Source organism: Balaenoptera ricei, chromosome X, assembly GCF_028023285.1.
Source record: "Balaenoptera ricei isolate mBalRic1 chromosome X, mBalRic1.hap2, whole genome shotgun sequence".
Classification (NCBI taxonomy): domain Eukaryota; kingdom Metazoa; phylum Chordata; class Mammalia; order Artiodactyla; family Balaenopteridae; genus Balaenoptera; species Balaenoptera ricei.
This window is the reverse complement of record NC_082660.1, coordinates 28,815,661-28,836,767: the sequence shown is the minus strand read 5'-3', so window position 1 is coordinate 28,836,767 and position 21,107 is coordinate 28,815,661. Positions and strand designations below refer to the sequence as shown.

At 39.3% G+C, this 21,107-nt stretch overlaps 1 protein-coding gene across 7 annotated transcripts in view; it reads left to right on the top strand.

The window, feature by feature from the left end:
* Positions 1 to 21,107, top strand: part of DMD (dystrophin) — a 2,476,968-nt gene that overhangs the window by 2,413,232 nt on the left and 42,629 nt on the right. For all 7 annotated transcript variants that reach the window (XM_059910880.1, XM_059910875.1, XM_059910877.1 and 4 more), the window contains 3 exons: positions 2,046 to 2,111; positions 3,204 to 3,269; positions 6,005 to 6,163. In XM_059910880.1, coding sequence (XP_059766863.1) covers positions 2,046 to 2,111; positions 3,204 to 3,269; positions 6,005 to 6,163 — 291 coding nt within the window. The remainder of the gene's footprint in view (positions 1 to 2,045; positions 2,112 to 3,203; positions 3,270 to 6,004; positions 6,164 to 21,107) is intronic.

Here is a 21,107-nt window from a genome sequence, read left to right as displayed (position 1 = left end):
TTTGCATTTAGTTTTGTTTCTGGACTAAGTAGTTTTGTACTTTTACTAATTCTTGATTTTTAAATGATTCTTCTCTGACCAGTATTCCCTTTTGGCTCATTTTCTGGTTTAATAAGTACCTCCGTTAGTGGATATCTATATTTTTTAGATTGCTTGGTTATTATGAGTTCTTGAGCTTATGCATGCTGTCTTAGGTGCTATGTACATTAATAAGAAAAATAACATGGAAGTATCCTCAAGGCTAAGAATTAAAGCTCTGCATAGGATTTTCTGTTTAAGATTTTATTAAAGTATTTTGCATTTACATGCCTAGCTTTCTCGGTGTAGTTATGCTCCAAGGTCTCATGTTTTCCTTCTTCTCTACACTACCAAGGTAGCAACTGTTACAAGGGGAAACACTAATATATTTTCCTCGATGGTGGGCTTTTAGCTTATAAGCAGTATGTAATCGAAAGACTGGTCTGTTCCAGAAGATAGGGCTTATAAACTAAGTAATCCAGGTACTCAGTTATCTTGACCTGCAGTGAATATTTCAAAACAAACCTTAGCACTTTTCTAATAATGGGCTGTTCCAGGATTCTAAGAAATTAGCAGATTATCTCCAAAACTAGAATGAAGATTCACCTGGAAATCTTTGGATCTGCCTAGTAAATTGGGTAGTCATCCTTTTGTTTCCTCATGACAGTTTAAGCATCTTCGTAATTCATTCCAAATTTGATTATGGTGACACTTGACCTAGACAACTTTGGTTTCATAAATAAGACATTTATCTCTCAGGCAAGACTTCAGTTCCCTGGTTATTTGCTGTAGTGTGCTGTAATCATCTTATGACTGTGTGCCTTCTTTAAGAAATATAGATTTCTAGCACATTTCCTATGTAAGCCTAGGTAACTACACGTTTCTCTTTCTTTCTTCTTTTTTTTTTTTAATGTAAGAAAAAACAGACATATTCTTCTTAGTGTCCTGACCAAGTCCTTGAATGCTGCTTAGACATTGGACTAAACTAATCCTTACTGAATAGGTTTCTGTTGACTTTTGGATTCATGCCTTTACCTAAGGGCTTTCTGTGTCAGGAGAGAAATGGAAGCGACCTTTTGTCCTATTCCAGTTAAAACAAAAAAGCCCAAGCCCAAACTGGTTTTCAGAACAGATGGATTTTTTCCTAAAGTTAATCTAAAAGATACTATAAAAACTTCAAGGATAATTAATAGATCAGATATGAAAAGGTGAAAACATGTCAACCCTACCAAAATTCTCGTCTGTGAAGCCAAAAAAAGTAGGTTTTTATACCCCCAAAGTAAATAGACTATACCTGCTAATCCTCCTCTCTTGTTTTCCCCTCTGTATATTAGCACACAGTATCCCTAATAAGAAATATTTCAGATATTGACATTCTATTGAAGTTAGTCATTCTTTTTAAAACATCACATTATAATTTAGGGCCATTTAGTTTTGCTTTATGAAGTAGTAATATAGTCCTGCTGCTAAATTGGTAGATATATTCCTTCTTTACAAAATTGCACAAACCAAGACATCTTGATACGTGGAATCTTAAGTAGTCATGGACTGGAGTGGCCTCTTTGGAACTAATATTGTTAACTGCAAATTTACTAGGCAAATGTACAGTTTCCATTCAATAAGAAGGCAGCTAATAAATGGCACAGGTGTAAACTGTTTAAAATTTTAAACCGCATACTGCTGACACAATTTCAGAACTCTAGGATATGAGACATTACAAGACAGGAGGACAAAATGTCACTTAGAGATTGTCTCCCCCGACCTTTTCTATAATTGAAACTTTCCAGAGAAGTTTTTGATCTCTCTTTATGGCTCTTGAGAAAAGCAGAAATATGAGAAATCATCTCTCAAACCTGGATTCTAAATACTTGATGATATCTAAGATACAGGAACAGCTAAATGTGTACATTATCCATAGTATTAGAACAAAAGCATTCTAGGCCATGTATATAACATAACTGTGTGGTGGGGTTTTTTTCTCCATTAATGGATGGTATCTGTGACTAATAACATTTTCTGCCTTATAGGCCTGCCTCGTCCCCTCAGCTTTCACACGATGATACTCATTCACGCATTGAACATTATGCTAGCAGGTATGAGACTAGTTGAATGCCAGGCAAATATTGATTGAAATAACTAACCAAGGAAAGCTAACCTATATTAATTTTAAACAAATCTCTTCTTTTTCCCCAATCTTGTCTGATTTCTACTAATCAGCTTGCCCTCTAACGTGCATGCCGTTCCACTGCATGTTGTTTTTGGACACCAATGAGAGCATCAGCCCACAATAGTCTCCCCTAACCCAGGCCTTTAAACATTCCTGATAGCTTTGTTATGTTTTATATACTGAGCACGTTTAATCAATTGACTTAGAAATCATCTAACCTTCTTAGAAAACTGCTAGACCAGACATAAGTATATGAAGAAATTATACTGTGTTATATGGAGACTGTGAAAGCACTGGCTTTCCATTTCTGTGTGTATTTTACATAATACGCTGTAAAGAAGAGAATCACTCATTTTCCTAATCCCTGGACCTTTCTGTCCCACTTCCTTTGTGTTTGAGGTAACTTTTATATCTAAAAACTAAATTGCTGATTGTAAGATATGCTTGTTAAATAAATCTGTAAGAGTTTGGTTCACTTTTAAGTTGTAAAAAGACTTTATTATTGTTTGAGGTGAAGGAGGTTTTTAAAGGTAAAAATTGGCAGAATGTATAGAGAGCTTACTGTGAATCTTATCTTTTATCAATAGTCTAACTGCTGAACATGTTTATCAACCGTAGGAAGTATTAACTAGCTATATATAATTCTGTCTTCAGTGGAAATCTTTAATTGTCTTAAGAAACACATGGGATAGCGTAAGGTACGGAGTGTATTTGTTGTTAGGGAAGCTTTTCTCGTGAAAACAAAGGCCTCTTCTCAGTGAAAGGAAGATCAATCTGTGAAGGAAAAAAATACAACTTCTCTTGTAATTTGCAGCGTAAATGTAAAGCTACTTAACTAGCCGTGGTCCACCACTCACTGCCTCAGACGGTTAGGCCAACACACACATCCTTTAATATGAAGGATTCCTTTCTCCTCTTGACATGATTTATCCTTTAGTTTTCAGGAATGTTCGATTAGGTCTTGAATAGATTCTAAGAAGTCACATAAGTTTTAATGAGCTTTTACGTTTTTTATCAGGCTAGCAGAAATGGAAAACAGCAATGGATCTTATCTAAATGATAGCATCTCTCCTAATGAGAGCATGTAAGTATCCTGTCTCTTTTTACAAAATGTTCCTGACCATGAAATTGCTTTGAGGGATTTAGAGGTAGGGTAGCGCAGAAGATAGGAATTAGCGTTTATATTCATTTGATCTTTCAAGGAGACTTTCATTTACTTTTTTTTCTCTAACTCTTGACAACCCGACACAGAATGAGCTCATCCAAATTGTGGCATTATTGGTATTCCAGATGTTCCAAAATGTTCCAAAACATTTTGCCTTATTCTTATTTAATGCCATACTACCACAAATTGCAGGGTCCCAAATACTTAAACTCTATGAAATGTTTAATCTTTGACCAAACCTGCAGGATATTTAAAGGGATTAGGTATTAATTTTTAAAGTGATGGCTAAGTAGTGTTTTCTCCACTCGTGGGGAGTAGAACTATAATCTTGGTGTAGTTGCATTGGCATTCCCATATGGTAGGCTAGATGGGCATTTTCCTTTAGAGATCCTAACTAGTAGGTTTTTGTGATTTAGCGCCTTCAAGAGCTAAATAAAGTGAGGCTATCTTGTGAATTGTTTCAGAAGAAGAAGTACAAATTGAGGTCACGGTTTTGTAGTGGGATGATAAGCCAGGCCTGTCAAATTTAAGGAAGGCGAGAGAGCGGTGGCGGAGAACACAGCTATGGCAGGGAAACAGAGGCTTCATTACAGAGTAGGGGAAGTATTCACAGTAAGGAGCACAAAGGAATCTTGCCATGAACCAAGAGGCTGAGGTGGAGGGAGCAGACTGAGAAGCAAATATGGAGGACAAAATAAGGATCTGCTAACTGAATAGATAATTTAGGGAGATGAAATCTAGTCAAGGTACAATAATGTTTTTAGTTTGATAAGTTATGGATGTCTCACCACTTTGTCATAGAGAATCTAGGCAAAGGGAAAATGGTAAATTTATCATATGTAGTTGGTGTGTCAACCCAAAGTCACACTCAGATGAGAAACAGGCTTTATAAGGATTAGACTGAAGGAAACAGTATCCAAGTGGCATTTATACATAACTGGTTATTGAAGACGTGAGACTAAGTCATCTCATCTGGTACATAAAGGTGATCAAGGTAATAATAAAGAATAAAGTCAACACTCAGCCATTCATATATGACTTAGTTACTGAAAAGAAAACAAAACATCCTTTTCCCCCAAACACAACTATGGTGCATTCTCTTTCTTAGCTGTGGGGAAAAGTATTAATAGTATTAATATATAAACTACTTTGACAGAAAAATATGTAACCAAAGAATCAACGAAATGTAAACAACCTGAATGATTTGCTTCTTTGGGTCACCGATTTGAATATTAGAAGCTCTAGCACATTGACAGTAATTCAAGTTGTATCTGTATAATAATGGCTGCCATTCATTGACTGCCTCAGAGAACAGTAAGAGAAGTTGAATTATAACTGTATGTTGTAATTAAACATGGGAAGTCCTAGCAATCAAACTGCAGAATTTGGGAAGAGAGCTAACAAATTAGGTGGTCAAAACTGCTTTTGTTTTATTTTTAAACGAAATTTAGCTTTAGCTTATTCTGAGGACATAAAATCCATTTTGACTCAATGTTGGACGGTAATATCATGATATCTTAGGGGCAGATCTGGGGAAGTGGTTTGGTAGATTGGTTGACTTCACTTAAATGTTTGTTTTTAACACCCAAAAATTATTTTAATTTTAACTTACCAACCAATTATCTGACTTGATGGACCAAGATCATTTAAATTAGGAGGATTTTTTTCCCTAAGTATCTGAAATTTTTTCAACTCAGAGGACATAGAGTTGAGAAAAGGAAATTAAAGGGGTGTGGAGAGGGAAATATTAACATATCATCTTACTGATATGTAGCCGGAAGCAAAGGGCTTTAGCCTCTCACTAAGAACAGAATGAAGTTCTTATAACTCGGAGGTAACACAGGCTTTTCAGGAGCTGGGGGCGATGCATTTAGAAAATAATTTCTTCTGTGTATGAGAGAGTTCCTAGATATGAGGAAAGATTGCAGCTTCCTCCCAACATATAAGCCTTTGGCCTCTTTGTTCCCCAAGATTAGTCTTTAAAAGCTGCTCTGAGGACTGACTTGTTCAGTCCTCTTGTATTAGTCACCTTAATGGCTTTTTTTTTTCCCCTGCCAATTTTTGTTTTTCTATCTAAACAACAATTGAATGAAATAGTCATTTTTATCTGTAGTTTCATTATTGTTACCATCCTGCCTCTGTGGGGTTAATAAGTTGAAACTGGCTTACCAAAGCAACACTTTTCAGTTGCATTGCTTTCCACTTAAGAAAATATTTACTCTATTATTTTAAGGGCTTCAGTTTTTTCCTGGTCAGTATCAACAACACAGTGCGTGAGTGAACAGATTGTCTTGACAGGCTTGGTAGCAAAAGCATTATACAGCCATTATTACGTCTCTTAATATTTACTAACGATTGGTTAAACTGTCAACGTAGAGTCCCAGTATTACTGTAATTCTACCATTCATTTACCCATGTAAATAGGCCAACCAGATTCAATGGAAAATCTGAGCAAGAAACACTTGGAATTGTCACCCACGGGATGGTAGACCACAACTTCAAGAGTATCAAAATGTCTTTAAAAGCAGGAAAAAGGGTCTAATTAATTGTTAAGAGCAAATAACTGTTTCTATTTTAAAATACACACCCAAGTCCCTGACCCCCAAGGCAAAATAAGGGGGGAAAAAACCAAAACCTTTGATTTTATTTTCCAGAGATGATGAACATTTGTTAATCCAGCATTACTGCCAAAGTTTGAACCAGGACTCCCCCCTGAGCCAGCCTCGTAGTCCTGCCCAGATCTTGATTTCCTTAGAGAGTGAGGAAAGAGGGGAGCTAGAGAGAATCCTAGCAGATCTTGAGGAAGAAAACAGGTGAGTTTTCTTTCTAGCTTTGTCATTGGTATGCAGAGTGCATACACTTGCACACATAGAAAAGTGCCAGGAGTCTTCACTTAGAGTCATTTTTATGTCTAATTGTTTTCTCCAATAATCTGTTTAGCTCCATTTACAGATTCTCTCCTTTTTTTTTGTCATCTGAAAGAAGAAAATGAATGCAATAGCATAAGTAAGAACTCATATAGTAGGTGTTAAAGGAATTAATGCTGATGGTGGTATTTGATTTGTTGCATGTGTTTCAGAGGCTTTGATTTTATATTTGAGAATAGAATTTAAGAACAAAGTAGGTCATTTAATTTTATGATGATATGATTTGTACATGTGTTTGGCCATATTATCTATCTCACAGCATTTAAGAAAGTAGGCTCATTGGTCATATTTGGGAATGAATTAGTTCATCTTGGTTTCCATCATCAAATACAGCAGTCATTTATGCTCACTGTCCTAGCAGATTAGTGAGACGATTCCAGTTGTCAGTCATCACCTGAAAAAGATGTCCGTGGAAAAAGAGCAGAAATTATAAAAGTAAAAGAAAATTTCATAATGACTGCACAGAGGACAAAGATGTAAAAATCTGGCATATTGTGTGATGTCAGGATAATGCAAATCATTGGACTTTGACTTTTGTATTATATTTATTATATCACAGGTCCCTTGGTTAAGAAAGGCTTTTGCACATGATCACTTCTAACTCAGTGTGCCTTCCTTAGGCAGATGCCACCAGGCAAGTCTTTAAAGAGCACATGCTCAAATTTGTGGGACTTGAGTACTTTCATCTCTTTGGTTTAGCCCAAGGCACAAGGACCTCTTAATCTAGGCAACACAGTATGTCTGAGAACCAGTGCCCTCAGGGAGTATGTCACCTCAAGATGAAAAGGCAAATTGCCATTCATCCATTGCTTTCTCCTGCCACTGGCCTCTTTCTAGCTCTCAGTACCTCTGACCTATGGCCAGAGCTCCTTATCTGGTCGGCTTCCCTTTGTCTCTTTCTCACCCCTCCAATAAATCCTCCATACTGACTGTAGTTGTGCATCTTTCCAGAACCAAGACCCAGCATGGCATTGTTCCTTCACTGGATTTCTGCATCTTTTAAAAGACCTAGCTTCTCAGCTGGGCATTTTAAACCTTCCACAATTTTCTCTTGACCTGCTTTTTACAACTTCATCTTCTTTTGTACCTGTATTCTGGCCGTGCTGTTGTGGCTGCTGTTTCTGAATGCATCCCGCTCTCATCCACGTTCTGGGTCGAGCGCAAGCTTGCGTCTCAGCCTAGCTACTAACCCCCATGGCTCCACTGCCATATCTGGCGAAGGAGTCCTTCCCATCCTCCATGCCCTTGCTCAGAATGATCTTCCCCACAGAGCCCTGTTAGATCCTGGCATTTGGAAGTAATCTATCATTTGTGTATATTCTCAGAATACTTTGGACCTTTCTCAGAGACCTGTGTTTCAGTTTGCTTTTTTATCAGTTATTCCCAATGCCTCCCTCTAATGGAGACAGTGAATGCCTTTGGAATAAGGACTGTGTTTTAATCCTCTTAGTGTCCCCTATGGTACGTAGCACAGTGTGACTATTTAATGGGTTCTCCAGAAATGTTTGGTAAAAGCCTGAGTTAAGAGTACAGAGGGGATGCCACACACATACCATTCAGGAGGTAATACTGAACATTCTGTGGGTTTTGAATGGTGACATTGTTTTTGGCCTTATTTTGTAAGACTGGCAGTGAACATCATGGTAGATAAAACCGTTCCCTCTACTTTATTGAGTATCATTAGTATTCATTTATGTTGTCTTTAATTATTTTAGGGGTCAAAGCCAGATAGGAAGAAAAAGTTGGTATTGGCATTATAAATAGAATTTGATGTTACCCAGGAATAAAAATATGTTTGTACTATATGATTGTCCATTGTGTAACGTATCTTTCCATTTCATTGGTCAAGAGTTCTGTCTTGGTTATTATTACTACGCTTTCCCTCCATACCATGACAACCAGGCCAAAGAGTGCTGGTGAAGAGTAGTGGAACTATCATTTGTATATCATTTCATCATTTTCAGAGCACCTTAATGCATTTTGGGTCATTTAATCTTCCTAAGAGCTCTGTGTAGAAGATGGATGAGAAAATGCAGATTCAGAGAGGTTCAAACGGCTTGACCCAAATTTCACAATCAGCCAGTGGCAGAAGCAAATCCAAATCCAGATTTTCTGACTCAAAATAGCCAACTGTACCTTGCACCAAAGCCTAAAGAAGAGTCATCCTATGTAAATATCATTTATGTAGAATTGTGCATTCCATGTAAATATCATTTATTTAGAACTGTGGCACATTCCATGGAGTGTACCTTTACTTGAAGGAATATTTTTAGGACTACATATGAATAAACCTGTCCATCTACTTGTGGTACAGTGATAACCACTTTACCCTGAAAGATATCCAGGAATGACATGGTTTATTCTCTGAAAGAAAGAAAAAATAAATTGCACCAGGGCTGCTTAGAGCTCCAAAATGAAGAATCTGGTATTGGTGCAAGTCTTTCTGTAAGTTATCTTGACCCTCAAGTAAAGGTCAGGATGAGCTTCCTTCTTTCTCTCTCTACTTTGTCACATTTTCATTTCCTACCATATCCCAAGACATGTCTCTACAGAGCTCCCCTCCTGAAGGTAGCCTCTGGTTTTCTTTGCTCTATCCTCTCCTGTCTTCTTGCAGTTCTTCTCAAAGAAATTCAGAGCCATAGCTTTGTCTTCATGATCCTTGAGTTCAGTGTTGCTTAAAGGAGCCTGTAATTCACCATTTCCTGTCCTTCCTCTGAGAGAACCCGGGAGGTCATTAGATGTCCCCTCTGTGTGCCCGCCAACCTGGCTATATTTCTCTAGTCAAATTGGCTATATAATTTGACAAATACAAGCAGACATTTAGAGCAAATGGGAAAGGATATTTAAAACTGAGAGTATCCCATGTCCTTTGGACACATGTCTATGTGTATTTTGTGTTCCTTTATCCTGTAGCAAGGGCTTATCTCCAAATGACAGTTAGCAAGGGAAAGAGGCTTGAAGATCCCCATTCCTGACTAGATATGTTTATTGAATTCTGTTATTCATGACACCTCCCCACCATCCCCTTGGAAAACAGAAATTGGCTAATTAGGAAGTGTCTCAAGGATATCTTATCTCTGTCTTTAGAATTCCATTTCTCCCAGTTGTTGCCACATAGCATTCAATAAATATTTGTTGAATAAGTTAATGAATAAATGAATTGAAATGAAGCTGAATTTATTTTCATTGTAGCACTCATGCATGTACTTTTGGCTAAAATTCTTTTTAAGTTCTAATTTCATAGAGGAAAGCCTTTTGAAAGCTTTTCTTCTGCTTGCTTTTCAGAATACTTTCCTTTTTCAAACTTCTTTGATGAGCACCAAGCCTTACTTTGTCATAAATTAAGAATGTTCAAAATTCATTTCCCAAATCCTAAGCCCCGTGTGTCTCCCCCCACTGGCTTTCTCTGATTCTCGGCTTATGCCACAAAGATAAGGCGAAAGCTCTGAGCAAAAGCTAAGTCTGACTCTCAATTTTCTCAATAATGTCTCTCATAAATTTGGGTGACTAGTGACTTATACGGTCTTTAATGTTTCACTTCTGCATAATGTTTCTCCCTCATACCACAGATAATTCTGATTCACCTGTTCGGTCGAGACCAGTTGGATGTTGAGAATTTGCTCTATTGTGTGTCCTTAGCATTGAAAACTCAAAGTTTGCTTTCTTCCTGCGTACATGACAGCCTGCAATCTGCTGACTTAAATCTGTAGTGACAAATTTCGATGTATTTTTCTCTGCACTGTCTAAATGAACTCAGACTTGCTCTGAAATTCTAGGTATGACCCTAGCAATGAAAAGGTAGCCTTCATGAGAGACAAAACCTCATTGTCATTCTGCTGCCTGCGCATCAAATTGATTAGATTGTTCCCAAGTCTAAAAGGAGGGTAAATACTAAGCTGATTTACTGTGAAGTCTAAAGTTAATTAAAATTGTTAGTAGATGTTTTATGACGACAGAGGATTCTGAAGTTTTAGCACCTACTCGGTACCTTTCATATGTCTTGTTGTTGGGCAACCAGTCATGATGCAGCCTGAGTTTGAGTTTTCCCTTGATCCTTTTCACTCCTCCAGTGGCTATGCAGGATTGTAAATGTTATATTCAGAAAAACTCTAGATGGGTTACTTATACCACTGAATTAAACTAACTGGCCATCCGGGTCCTGGTGCTTTCCCTTGTAACTGACGTGATGACTGGGCCCGGGGCTCATAGTTTTCAATCTTCACCGTCTCAGGATGTCTTTGTCCCACGTTCCTTCCTTAGGTCTCTGTGTGAGTCTCACGTGATGGTGAGGAGATGGCCAAGATGAAGGGAAGCCGAAGGGGGTCAGGAGTGGGCATTGCAAGCTGAGCGGGGAGCATAAACAAAGGTGTCAGGGAGGAACAGCACAGGACGCTTGGGAAACTGCAAGCAGTTGCGTGACTTCTGTAACAAGGCAGGAAATGGGAGGAGATGAAGCCGGACAGGTCGGCAAGGCTGGGTGGGGAGGGGCAAGGACGCAGTGCGGTGCTGTGTTGGGGCCTCCTCATCTAGTACAGGGAGCGTCCCGGGGGTGAGCCAGGAGTGATGCTGTTAGACTTACACTTACATGTGTGACCTGGGCAGCTGGGCGGAGGTTGGGGGGACTTTGAAAAGCACAGGCCTGGAAGAAGGAAGTCAGATTGGGAGGGAGCATGGAAGCCCAGGAAAGAGATGATAAGGGCCTACAGGAGGGTAGTAGAAATGGGGAGGATGGGCTGAATCTGAGCGATATTGTAGGGGAGGGGCGGGGCTGTCTGGCTGGCTGGTGGGGTGGATCTGGGGAGGGAAGGAGTGAACCCCAGTTCTGGCAGGTGCAGGGCGAGGCCACGGTTGTTGGCAGCTGGGACTGACAGCTCAGGAGGAGCGGCGGCAGGGTCGCCCTTCAGTTCAGCAGGATTGACAGGGGGCCTTCCTCAAGGTCAGGCAGCTGGAAGATGGTGAGTGGGGTGCAGGGGACGTTGGGTTTGAGGTTCTGGTGGCACACCCACGGACAAACGTCTGACGGTGGGAAATGGAACTCTGAAGCTCGAAGGAGGGATGTGGGCCAGAGATAACAGATCTGGGAGTCACCAGCTCATAACTGGTAGTTGAAACTGAGAGTCAATTTATCTACCCAGGGAGCACGTGGCAGAAGGAGAACAATGGGCTTGGTAAAACTCTAGAAGATGTAAACATTAAAATGTCTATACAGTTCCCTTTATTGTTTAGTAGGTAATCCATGCACATTGTATGAAATCCAAAGGGTTTAAAAGGCATATAAAGATAGTGAGTCTTTCTCCAACCTTGTCCCCTGGCTGTAGTGCTCCCAGCGCTGGCGGCTGCCCCCTTTGCTGCTCTCTCGTGTAATCTTTCAAAGATATTCTCTACATATGCAAATATTTTTGTGGTTGTTGGAATTATTTCACATAGTGCCATGTAGTGTTCACTCTGGTCTTTTCGTTCTACTTAAAGATCCCTAATTACACACGCTGGAGGAATATCCCAGAAGAAGAGGGGAAAAGAGCTTGGGAATGATAGGAGCATTTTCCCAGAGAAGGCAAGAGGGAGAGGGGCACAAGGACACAGGAGGAGGCTTGGTTTTGAATGGGAGAAGGGCCACCTCTGAAAATAATGTTGTAGGTGGCGAAGCCAGGGTAAGGAATGGGGGTGGGGAAGGTAACAGTGAATGTTAACTGTCCAGGAGACATCATTGGGAATTAGTAGAGACTGATTCCCATAGCTGGTCTACACATTTTTTTTTTTGAAAGAGGATTTTTTTTTTTTTAAACATCTTTATTGAAGTATAATTGCCTTACAATGGTGTGTTAACTTCTGCTTTATAACAAAGTGAATCAGTTATACATATACAATATGTTCCCATATCTCCTCCCTCTTGCGTCTCCCTTCCACCCTCCCTATCCCACCCCTCTAGGTGGTCACAAAGCACCGAGCTGATCTCCCTGTGCTATGCAGCTGCTTCCCACTAGCTATCTATTTTACATTTGGTAGTGTATATATGTCCATGACACTCTCTCACCCTGTCACATCTCACCCCACCCCCTCCCCATATCCTCAAGTCCATTCTCTAGTAGGTCTGTGTCTTTATTCCCGTCTTGCCACTAGGTTCTTCATGGCCTTTTTTTTTTTTTTTTTCCTTAGATTCCGTATATATGTGTTAGCATACTGTATTTGTTTTTCTCTTTCTGACTTACTTCACTCTGTATGACAGACTCTAACTCCATCCACCTCATTACAAATACCTCCATTTCATTTCTTTTTATGGCTGAGTAATATTCCATTGTATATATGTGCCACATCTTCTTTATCCATTCATCTGTCGATGGACATTTAGGTTGCTTCCATGTCCTGGCTATTGTAAATGGATTTTTTTTTTTTTTTAATGAAAGCTTCTTTATTTATTTATTTTTGGCTGTGTTGGGTCTTCATTTCTGTGCGAGGGCTTTCTCTAGTTGCGGCAAGCGGGGGCCACTCTTCATCGCGGTGCGCGGGCCTCTCACTATCGCGGCCTCTCTTGTTGCGGAGCACAAGCTCCAGACGCGCAAGCTCAGTAGTTGTGGCTCATGGGCCTAGCTGCTCCGCGGCATGTGGGATCTTCCCAGACCAGGGCTCGAACCCGTGTCCCCTGCATTGGCAGGCAGATTCTCAACCACTGCACCACCAGGGAAGCCCCCTACACATTTTTTTTTAAGTTGAATTGGGGGGAAAAGAGTAGTATATGAGAAAGTTAATGAATCTGGGCCCTCATGCCACTTGGCAATACAAGCCCCCAAAACAAAGGGCTACAGAGCCTTTTTAGAGAAAGGGAGCTACTTTTCTCATATAAGTCAAACCGACAAGGTCTTTCATGGCCAGAGAAGCTGCCATATGAAGAGAAGCTGCTATATGAAGAGAAGCTGAAGGGCATACCCACTGCATTTAATAAGCTGTGCAGGAGTCAACCGCCCCCGCTCTACGCAGGCAGGGAGGACAGTTACATGGGGCGGGGTCACCATGATTCCGAGGCTCAGTTTCTAACTAAGCCACCCAATAACTACATTTCCTTCAGTGTATCCTGAGTTAATCGAAGCTTGTGGGGGCCACTTCATCCTACCCAATTCATGTAAGTGGATGGATGACCCAGAATGACAATTTATTTCCTCCTTTATCCGAGTTCTCCCTCTTTTTAACTGTCTTGTTATACTAAATGTATTAATGTCGCCTTAAACCTTTTCGGGGAGCAGCATGAGGTTTTCTTTTTTAGAAGAAAATTTTATTTTTCACAGTAGAGACAGTTTTAATATTCATATTATAAATTCTCTGTAAACACACAAAATTTAACTTGGAATACAGGTAGCCATGTATAATCTTTTTTTTTTAATTGAAGTATAGTTGATTTACAATATTGTGTTTCAGGTGTACAGCACAGTGATTCAGATATATATGTGTGTGTATATTTTTTTTCAATTCTTTTCCATTATTGAATATAGTTCCCTGTGCTATACAGTAAATCCTTGTTTTTTATTCTATATATGGTAGTGTGTATCTGTTAATCCCATACTCCTAATTTTTCCCTCCCCCGCTCCCCTTTGGTAACCATAAGTTTGTTTTCTATGTGAGTCTGTTTCTGTTCTGTAAATAAGTTCATTTGTACTATTTCTTAAATTCCACATACAAGAGATATGTAATATTTGTCTTTCTCTGTCTGACTTCACTTAGTATGATAATCTCTACGTTCATCCATGTTGCTGCAAATGGCATTATTTCATTCTTTTTTATGGCTGAGTAATATTCCATTGTGTGTGTGTGTGCGCGCATGTGTGTATATATACACATGTATGTATATATGTCTATGTATATACATACATATACACACACACACCCCCCCCCACATCTTTATCCATTCATCTGTTGATGGACAACATCATGAAGTTTTAAGTGCAACTACTCAATCTATTTAAGTGGGGAATATATGTTTTTTAAAGACTGGAGTTGTCACTTGATTTTAGGGTCCTCTGTCTTAGATATCTTGGAAATCATAACAAAAACTTGTCTGGTGAGTTTAGATCTTGGCATAGGAAATTGGATAGTCTTGAGGACTGCTTCATACCACAGAAAAACTGAAGTGCCCCTCTGGTGATAACAGTATCCACAGCTTATTGGTACAGCTGCCATCTTCCTAGAGCAAGCTGGATAAAAGCTGAAGTTCTTACAATCCAATTTCCCTTTTTAGATCCTCCATGAAGACCCTCATCCTTCTTTTGGCTTTTGTTACCAGACCATCCTGCCACAGTAGAACTGACTGTAGTCTTAACTTTCTTTAGTTAGTTTCCAGGCCTGAGGATATCATTCCACTCAATTCAACAGATAGTTAGTGAATGCTTAATGTGTTTTTCAAACAGGACTACAAGAAAGGAATAAGCCTTGGTTCTTACCCTCATGGGGCTCAAACTTTAATAAAAAGACATTAAAATATAAACAACTAATTATAACCCAGTGTTACAAGTGCTCTGAGGGCACAGAGGTAAATGACTAATTCTGTCGGAGGGCTTGGGGAGTCTTTCACAAAGGGAGGTGAACATAAAGGCTGAATAGGAGTTTTCCAGGCTGAGAGAGGGCATAAGGATGAGCTTTGCAGACTGTTGGGGCAATGAGTTATGTGTGGCCAGAGCACAGGATGAAGAGAACAAGAGAGTAGTGAAATGGTAGGTGGAGACCACTGTTTAAAGGGCTTTACACGTCAGACAAAGGAGTTTGGATTGTATCCTATACGCAGTTGAACAGTGAAGGCTTTGTGAGGAGGAGAAGATTTAGCAGAATAATTGTAAGCAGGGAGCTAAAGCCATGGAGATTGGTAGAAGGATAATGCAACAGTTCATTGAAACATGGCCAGGTTCTTAACTAAGGATCTCTTAGGCAAGTGAAGAAGGGATAGAGAAATAGCAAGTCGCTGGATGAATGAGGCCAGGGGAGATGGGAGAGGGAGGAATTGGGTGGTATGAAATTTTTTATCAGGGAACTGGGAAATGGTCATTAAAAAACAATATCAACAACAACATAGCACACACAAGAAAAGCTACTGATTGGCCAAGGTCAATGGATAGAGAAAAAGAACTATGTATTGCGCATACTGAGTTCTGTTTGCCCAAGGAGATTCAAGTGGAAATTTCCTATATTTTATGTATTCACTTTCCAAAAAGGACTTAAAAAAAATAGGAAGATTCCTGTAGTAGAAATAGTAAATCAATGAATATAGTGGGGATTAGCTTAGTTGATATAATTGAGCTTCAAATTTAGTTTGAGGTTCCCTGCAGGCAGGGGGAATAAGAGGAAACAATGATTTATCTATCTCTCAATATTGGATGAAAGAAGCGTGAAACTTTCTAAGGAAACAGCATAGTTTTCCTGGTTCTAAATAACAGTAACAGCAAAAACAAATAGCTGTCATTTGAGTGCTTGCTGTGGACCAAAACTGTTCTGAGTATATGTAAGATCCTATTCAATCCCCACAACAACCCTATGAAGGAGAGGCTGTCTCCCAAATAAAGACTCCATGACACAGAGTACGAAGGACACGTCACACGGCTAGCAAGGAATAGGGCCTGGATTCAAACTCAGGCATTCTTGGACTCTTAAACAGTGTTAATGCTTGGTGTGATTACTGGCTAGTCTCCTTATCAATATTTTTATAACAAAGACTGAAGGAAATTTTATGTGGCTGTTTCTAATGGCCTTTGATAATTGTGGAAAGTTTGCCATTAAAGACCAAAGAAATGATGACAGTTCTCCATGGATAAAGGTCACTATTGCCCAAAATGTGTTCTATAGAATACCTCTAAGATACTCTAAAAAGACTGATTCTAAGGATAGATAAACTTTGGAAGTGCTTGTACTGGAAAGTGTTGATTAATTTGCGTTTGCATTGAAGAGTCCAGAAGTAAAGAAACATGATTAGCTTTGTTTAACCCAATGTTGGTTACACATACTTGACCTCAGCCCAGTTGTAGTGTTCTGTGGAACTCACTTTGGTAAGAAATACAAGTCTGTACTAATGTCTCTGAAAGTGAAACCTGGATTTTTCTCACAAAAGTAACTTCTGATTTTCTCCAGTAGTAAAGCCCTACAACCCCAGAGACCAAGATGATTTAGTCTGAAAAATTCAAAGATAGGTATTGAATCATCTTCCATAAGAATAGATAATTCTATGAGGTCTTTTTGTGGAACATCCCACTGTGAGTGACCTGGCTTTCCAATCAAACCACAAAAAAGCATTTCCACCAATAACTTGACAAAATTAATTTTCTATATGGAGCTCTTAATTGTTAACTGATTGAATTTCGATGGATGTCTACCAAAGACAGGAACTTTTGCTTCTGTAACAATTACTGTTGGATTTTGCTTCCTAAGCTGTTAGATGCGAAGGCCAGTTGTTACTTGAGGCCTCTCCTGGGTTGTGATATAGAAGTGTATTACCAACACATGGGAAGATATTAGCAGGAAGGCAGCTGTAACAGTCATCTCAGTGACAGATTAAGGTATACATCTTGAAGATGTGTAGCTAGTGTATGGTCCTGCGTAATGCTACTTGAGGAAGCTGATTCCTTTTCTGGCACTGAAATGTTAGAGGAAGGATCAGTGATGAATCTGTCAACCTTGTGTGGCTTGGTACTTAGCAGGTTTAAGTTCACAGAACCCATGGCTAATGGAGACATCCAGGAGACTGTTGAAAAGACAGGTCTGGAGTCTAGAAGAGAAGCCTTGACTGAGGAGTCATGGGTTGGGGAGGTTGGGTCATGGGTGTAGAGGAGGTGGAAGCCTAGGGAGAGGACAGGGTCCTCTTAGGAAGAGAACACATGTGGAAAGAAGACCAAGGACCTCCTGGTGTACTTGATTGTAACTGGCTATGCCCAGTTCTCCACCAGTAGCCCAGTTAGAAATGGTTTCCTGGTTTGTATTACTTATGTAAATGGATGACTTCTGCAGATGACCAAACCCTTTTTTTTTTCCTGCTATGTGGATGATTAAAGTTGACCTTTTTCTGTATCTCCAAATTCTGGGTTACCTTTTGGTACCACTCCGTCTGCTATCTACAATTTATAAGTAAACCCATATGATCCTTTTCCTGTAATTTCCTAGTAAATCAAAGTGATTATTTCAAAGATAGAAATAACCTATATTCTTAGCTTAAACAATGAGCATAATTCCCAATCCTTTTGCATTAGTGTAAGGCTTGTCACCATGGAACTAAACAATATCCCACACACTAGAAGGTGAGCTCTTGAAGGGTAAGGGACTGTGTCTCGCATATGTTTCTCTCTCTAGTGCTGGTGTAGACTTTACATGTTGATTCAATTAATGGATAAATGTCCTTTGGAGTTCTCTTGTTCCCTGCCAGATTTCTTGGCTGGTTTTTCTACATCTGTGACTCTATTTCTGTTTTGTAAGTAAGTTCATTTGTATCATTTATTTCAGATTCTATATATAAGCGATATCATATGGTATTTGTCTTTCTCTGTCCGACTTGCTTCACTCTGCATGACAGACTCTAGGTCCATCCATGTCTCTACAAATGACCCAATTTCATTCCTTTTTATGGCTGAGTAATATTGCATTGTATATAAGTACCACATCTTCTTTATCCATTCACCTGTCAGTGGACGTTTAGGTTGCTTCCATGTCTTGGCTATTGTAAATAGAGCTGCTATGAACATTGGGGTGCATGTATCTTTTTGAATTATGGTTTTCTCTGGATATATGCCCAGGAGAGGGATTGCTGTGGATCATATGGTAGTTCTATTTTTAGTTTTATAAGGAACCTCCATACTGTTCTCCATAATGGCTGCACCAATTAACATTCCCACCAACAATGTAGAAGGGTTCCCTTTTCTCCACACCCTCTCCAGCATTTATTGTTTATGGAGTTTTTAATGATGGCCATTATGACTGGTGTGAGGCAGTACCTCATTGTAGTTTTGATTTGCATTTCTCTGATAATTAGTGATGTTGAGCATCTTTTCATGTGCTTTTTGGCCATCTGTATGTCTTCTTTGGAGAAATGTCTGTTTAGAACTTCTGCCCATTTTTTGATTGGGTTGTTTGTTTTTTTGACATAGAGCTGCATGAGCTGTTTGTATATTTTGGAGATTAATCCCTTGTTGGTCGCTTTGTTTGCAAATATTTTCTCCCACTCTGTGGGTTGTCTTTTATATCATTTTCCACTGGACTGAAAACACTGAAGTTGTTTGGGTTAACCCAGACTTGAACATTTCCTGGGCTTATTTTGGGGCTCTCTTTTAAATTCATTGTCTGAAAATACTGAGAGGTGTCTGCATACATAATTCTGCAGGCATATACACACCGTCTTTCTCTTACGTACACGGGTTAAACTTGATTCCTCCATAGTAGGAGAGAGCATTAGAAAATTATTGACTTCATTGGGGAAATAATCTTTTGTGCTGTGAGAAATAATATTTTGAATTTAGAACTTATTTTTTATAAGAGCTTTATCAAGATATAATTCACATACCATAAAATTAACCCATTTAAAGTGTATATGTCACTGGTTATTAGTATATTCACAGAGTTGTGCAACCATCGTCACATAAGCAATTTTAGAACAATTTCCTCACCCCAAAAAGAAACCCCATACCCATTCTCAGTCACTCTCCATTTCTTCCAAAACAACCGCACCCCAGCCCTAGACAGTCACTAATCTTCTTTGTTTATATGGATTTGCTTATTCTGGACATTTCATATAAATGGAATAACACAATACATGGTCTTTTGTAACTGGCTTCTTTCACGTAGCATAATATTTTAAAGGGACACCTATGTTGTAGCATGTATTAGTACTTCATTCTTTTTCATTACTGAATGATATTCTATCGTATAGAAATACCACATTTTAAAACATTCATTTGGCAGTCAAATTCATGGACATTTGAGTTGTTCCCACTTAATGGCTATTATGGATAATTCTGCCATGAACATTTGTGCACGAGTACTGGGACCTACTTTAAAGAAATGATTCTGTAGTTTCTGTCATTGTAATAGAGGAGACCGTAGGATCAAATATGGCAAGAGTATATAGCAGTGCATGCCAGGAAGTGAAAAATAGGCCATCAAGATAAATTTACTGGGAGAATTTAAGGCCAAGTCTTAACTACTCGTGAGGGATTCAAGCCAGGACACACAAAGCCTAAAATTATGATTCTCCTAGAGACTGTTACAGCTTTTTGCTGACCACAAACAATGAAAGTTTAATATTTTACTGTATTTGTCTGAAAATTGAAACACACTTTTCCCAATGGTACTATTCCTGGACACTAGACTTCCTCACTTCTAAAAGCTTTCCAATCCTAGTATGCTTTTTGTATGGTTAAGACTAGTCACGGTCATATTTGTCTTGGGTTTTGTTTGTCTGCTTTATTTCCAGGTATAACAGGATTTTTTTAATGAATTCTTCACTTCTTGTGTTGAACTTTTGATTAATACATTTATTCTTGGACAATACTGTGTTAGTCCTTGATCAGGAATTTGTGAAAAAATATCTCACTCATTGAAGATTAAAAAAAAAAACTAAAGCCAATTAATACTGTCAGGTTCTGTCTCATGGAGCTCAAGCAAGATAAAGATCACTATGTCAAGGGCAAATCCTGAGAATAGAGTATATCTAAGTACATTAACCCTGTAGACTTGGTCTGAACAGTTTATTACAGCAGTAACCTATGGACAAAATTTTATAATTCTGTCACATGCCCAGCAGATTTGGTGAAATCTAAGGAAATCTCATCCTAGTGATCTTAGCTCAGTCATTTCATTTTGCCCAGATGCTCAGCTGTGATACACTTTACTATAGCACAGATGATGGAAAATATACAACAATTCCCAGATTCTGGGGTAGCTACAATCATGACTGGGGAGGGGGGGGCAAGAATTAAAGAGAGCAAACGGTGAATCAGTTTCTAAGCGCTCACGCTCTCTCGCTCTCTCGCTCGCTCTCTCTCTCTCTCTCTCTCTCTCTCTCTCTCTATATATATATATATATATATATTCTGCCAAGTTCAGTGGGTGTTACTAGATTGCTTTTATTTCAGACAATTTAAGTGCTTTCCTTTGGTAAGAAGCTTTCAGCACACCTGAGGTTCCAAATCCAAAGAGTACACAATATAGAGAAAGAAGTCATAATAATTATGAACACTTAGAATGGGCTGGGTCTGGTTCTAACAAAGTTGTACATAGAGAATGTAGACTGCACTGGCTCACTGAACCTCCTGGTGGGGTGAGTGCTTAGGTCAGTTGCCCAGCCTCAGCAGCTGGCAGAGCCTGGCTGTGAATCAAGGTCTTTCTAACTCCAGAACCATGCTCTCAAACCCTGTTCCAATTTCCGCCTCAGCCATGGGTGATAAAAGGCAGCAAAAAGGCAATGTGTCCAAAAAAAATTATCTTATTTTTCTTTACTTGCGTCAACATTGCTTTTTTAAAATAAAGTTATTTATTTATTTATTTATTTATTATTTTTTGGCTGCGTTGGGTCTTTGTTGCTGCGCGCGGGCTTTCTCTAGTTGCGGCGAGCAGGGGCTGCTCTTCGTTGCGGTGGCTTCTCTTGCTGTGGAGCACTGGCTCTAGGCGTGCGGGCTTCAGTAGCTGTGGCGCAACGGCTTAGTTGCTCCGCCGCATGTGGAATCTTTCCGGAGCGGGATCGAACCTGTGTCCCCTGCATTGGCAGGCGGCTTCTTAATCACGGCGCCACCAGGGAAGTCCCGCTTCAACATCGCTTTTAAATGCAGATATCACTGGAAGAAATGGTACATTATTATAAAATCCCAGTAAGGTC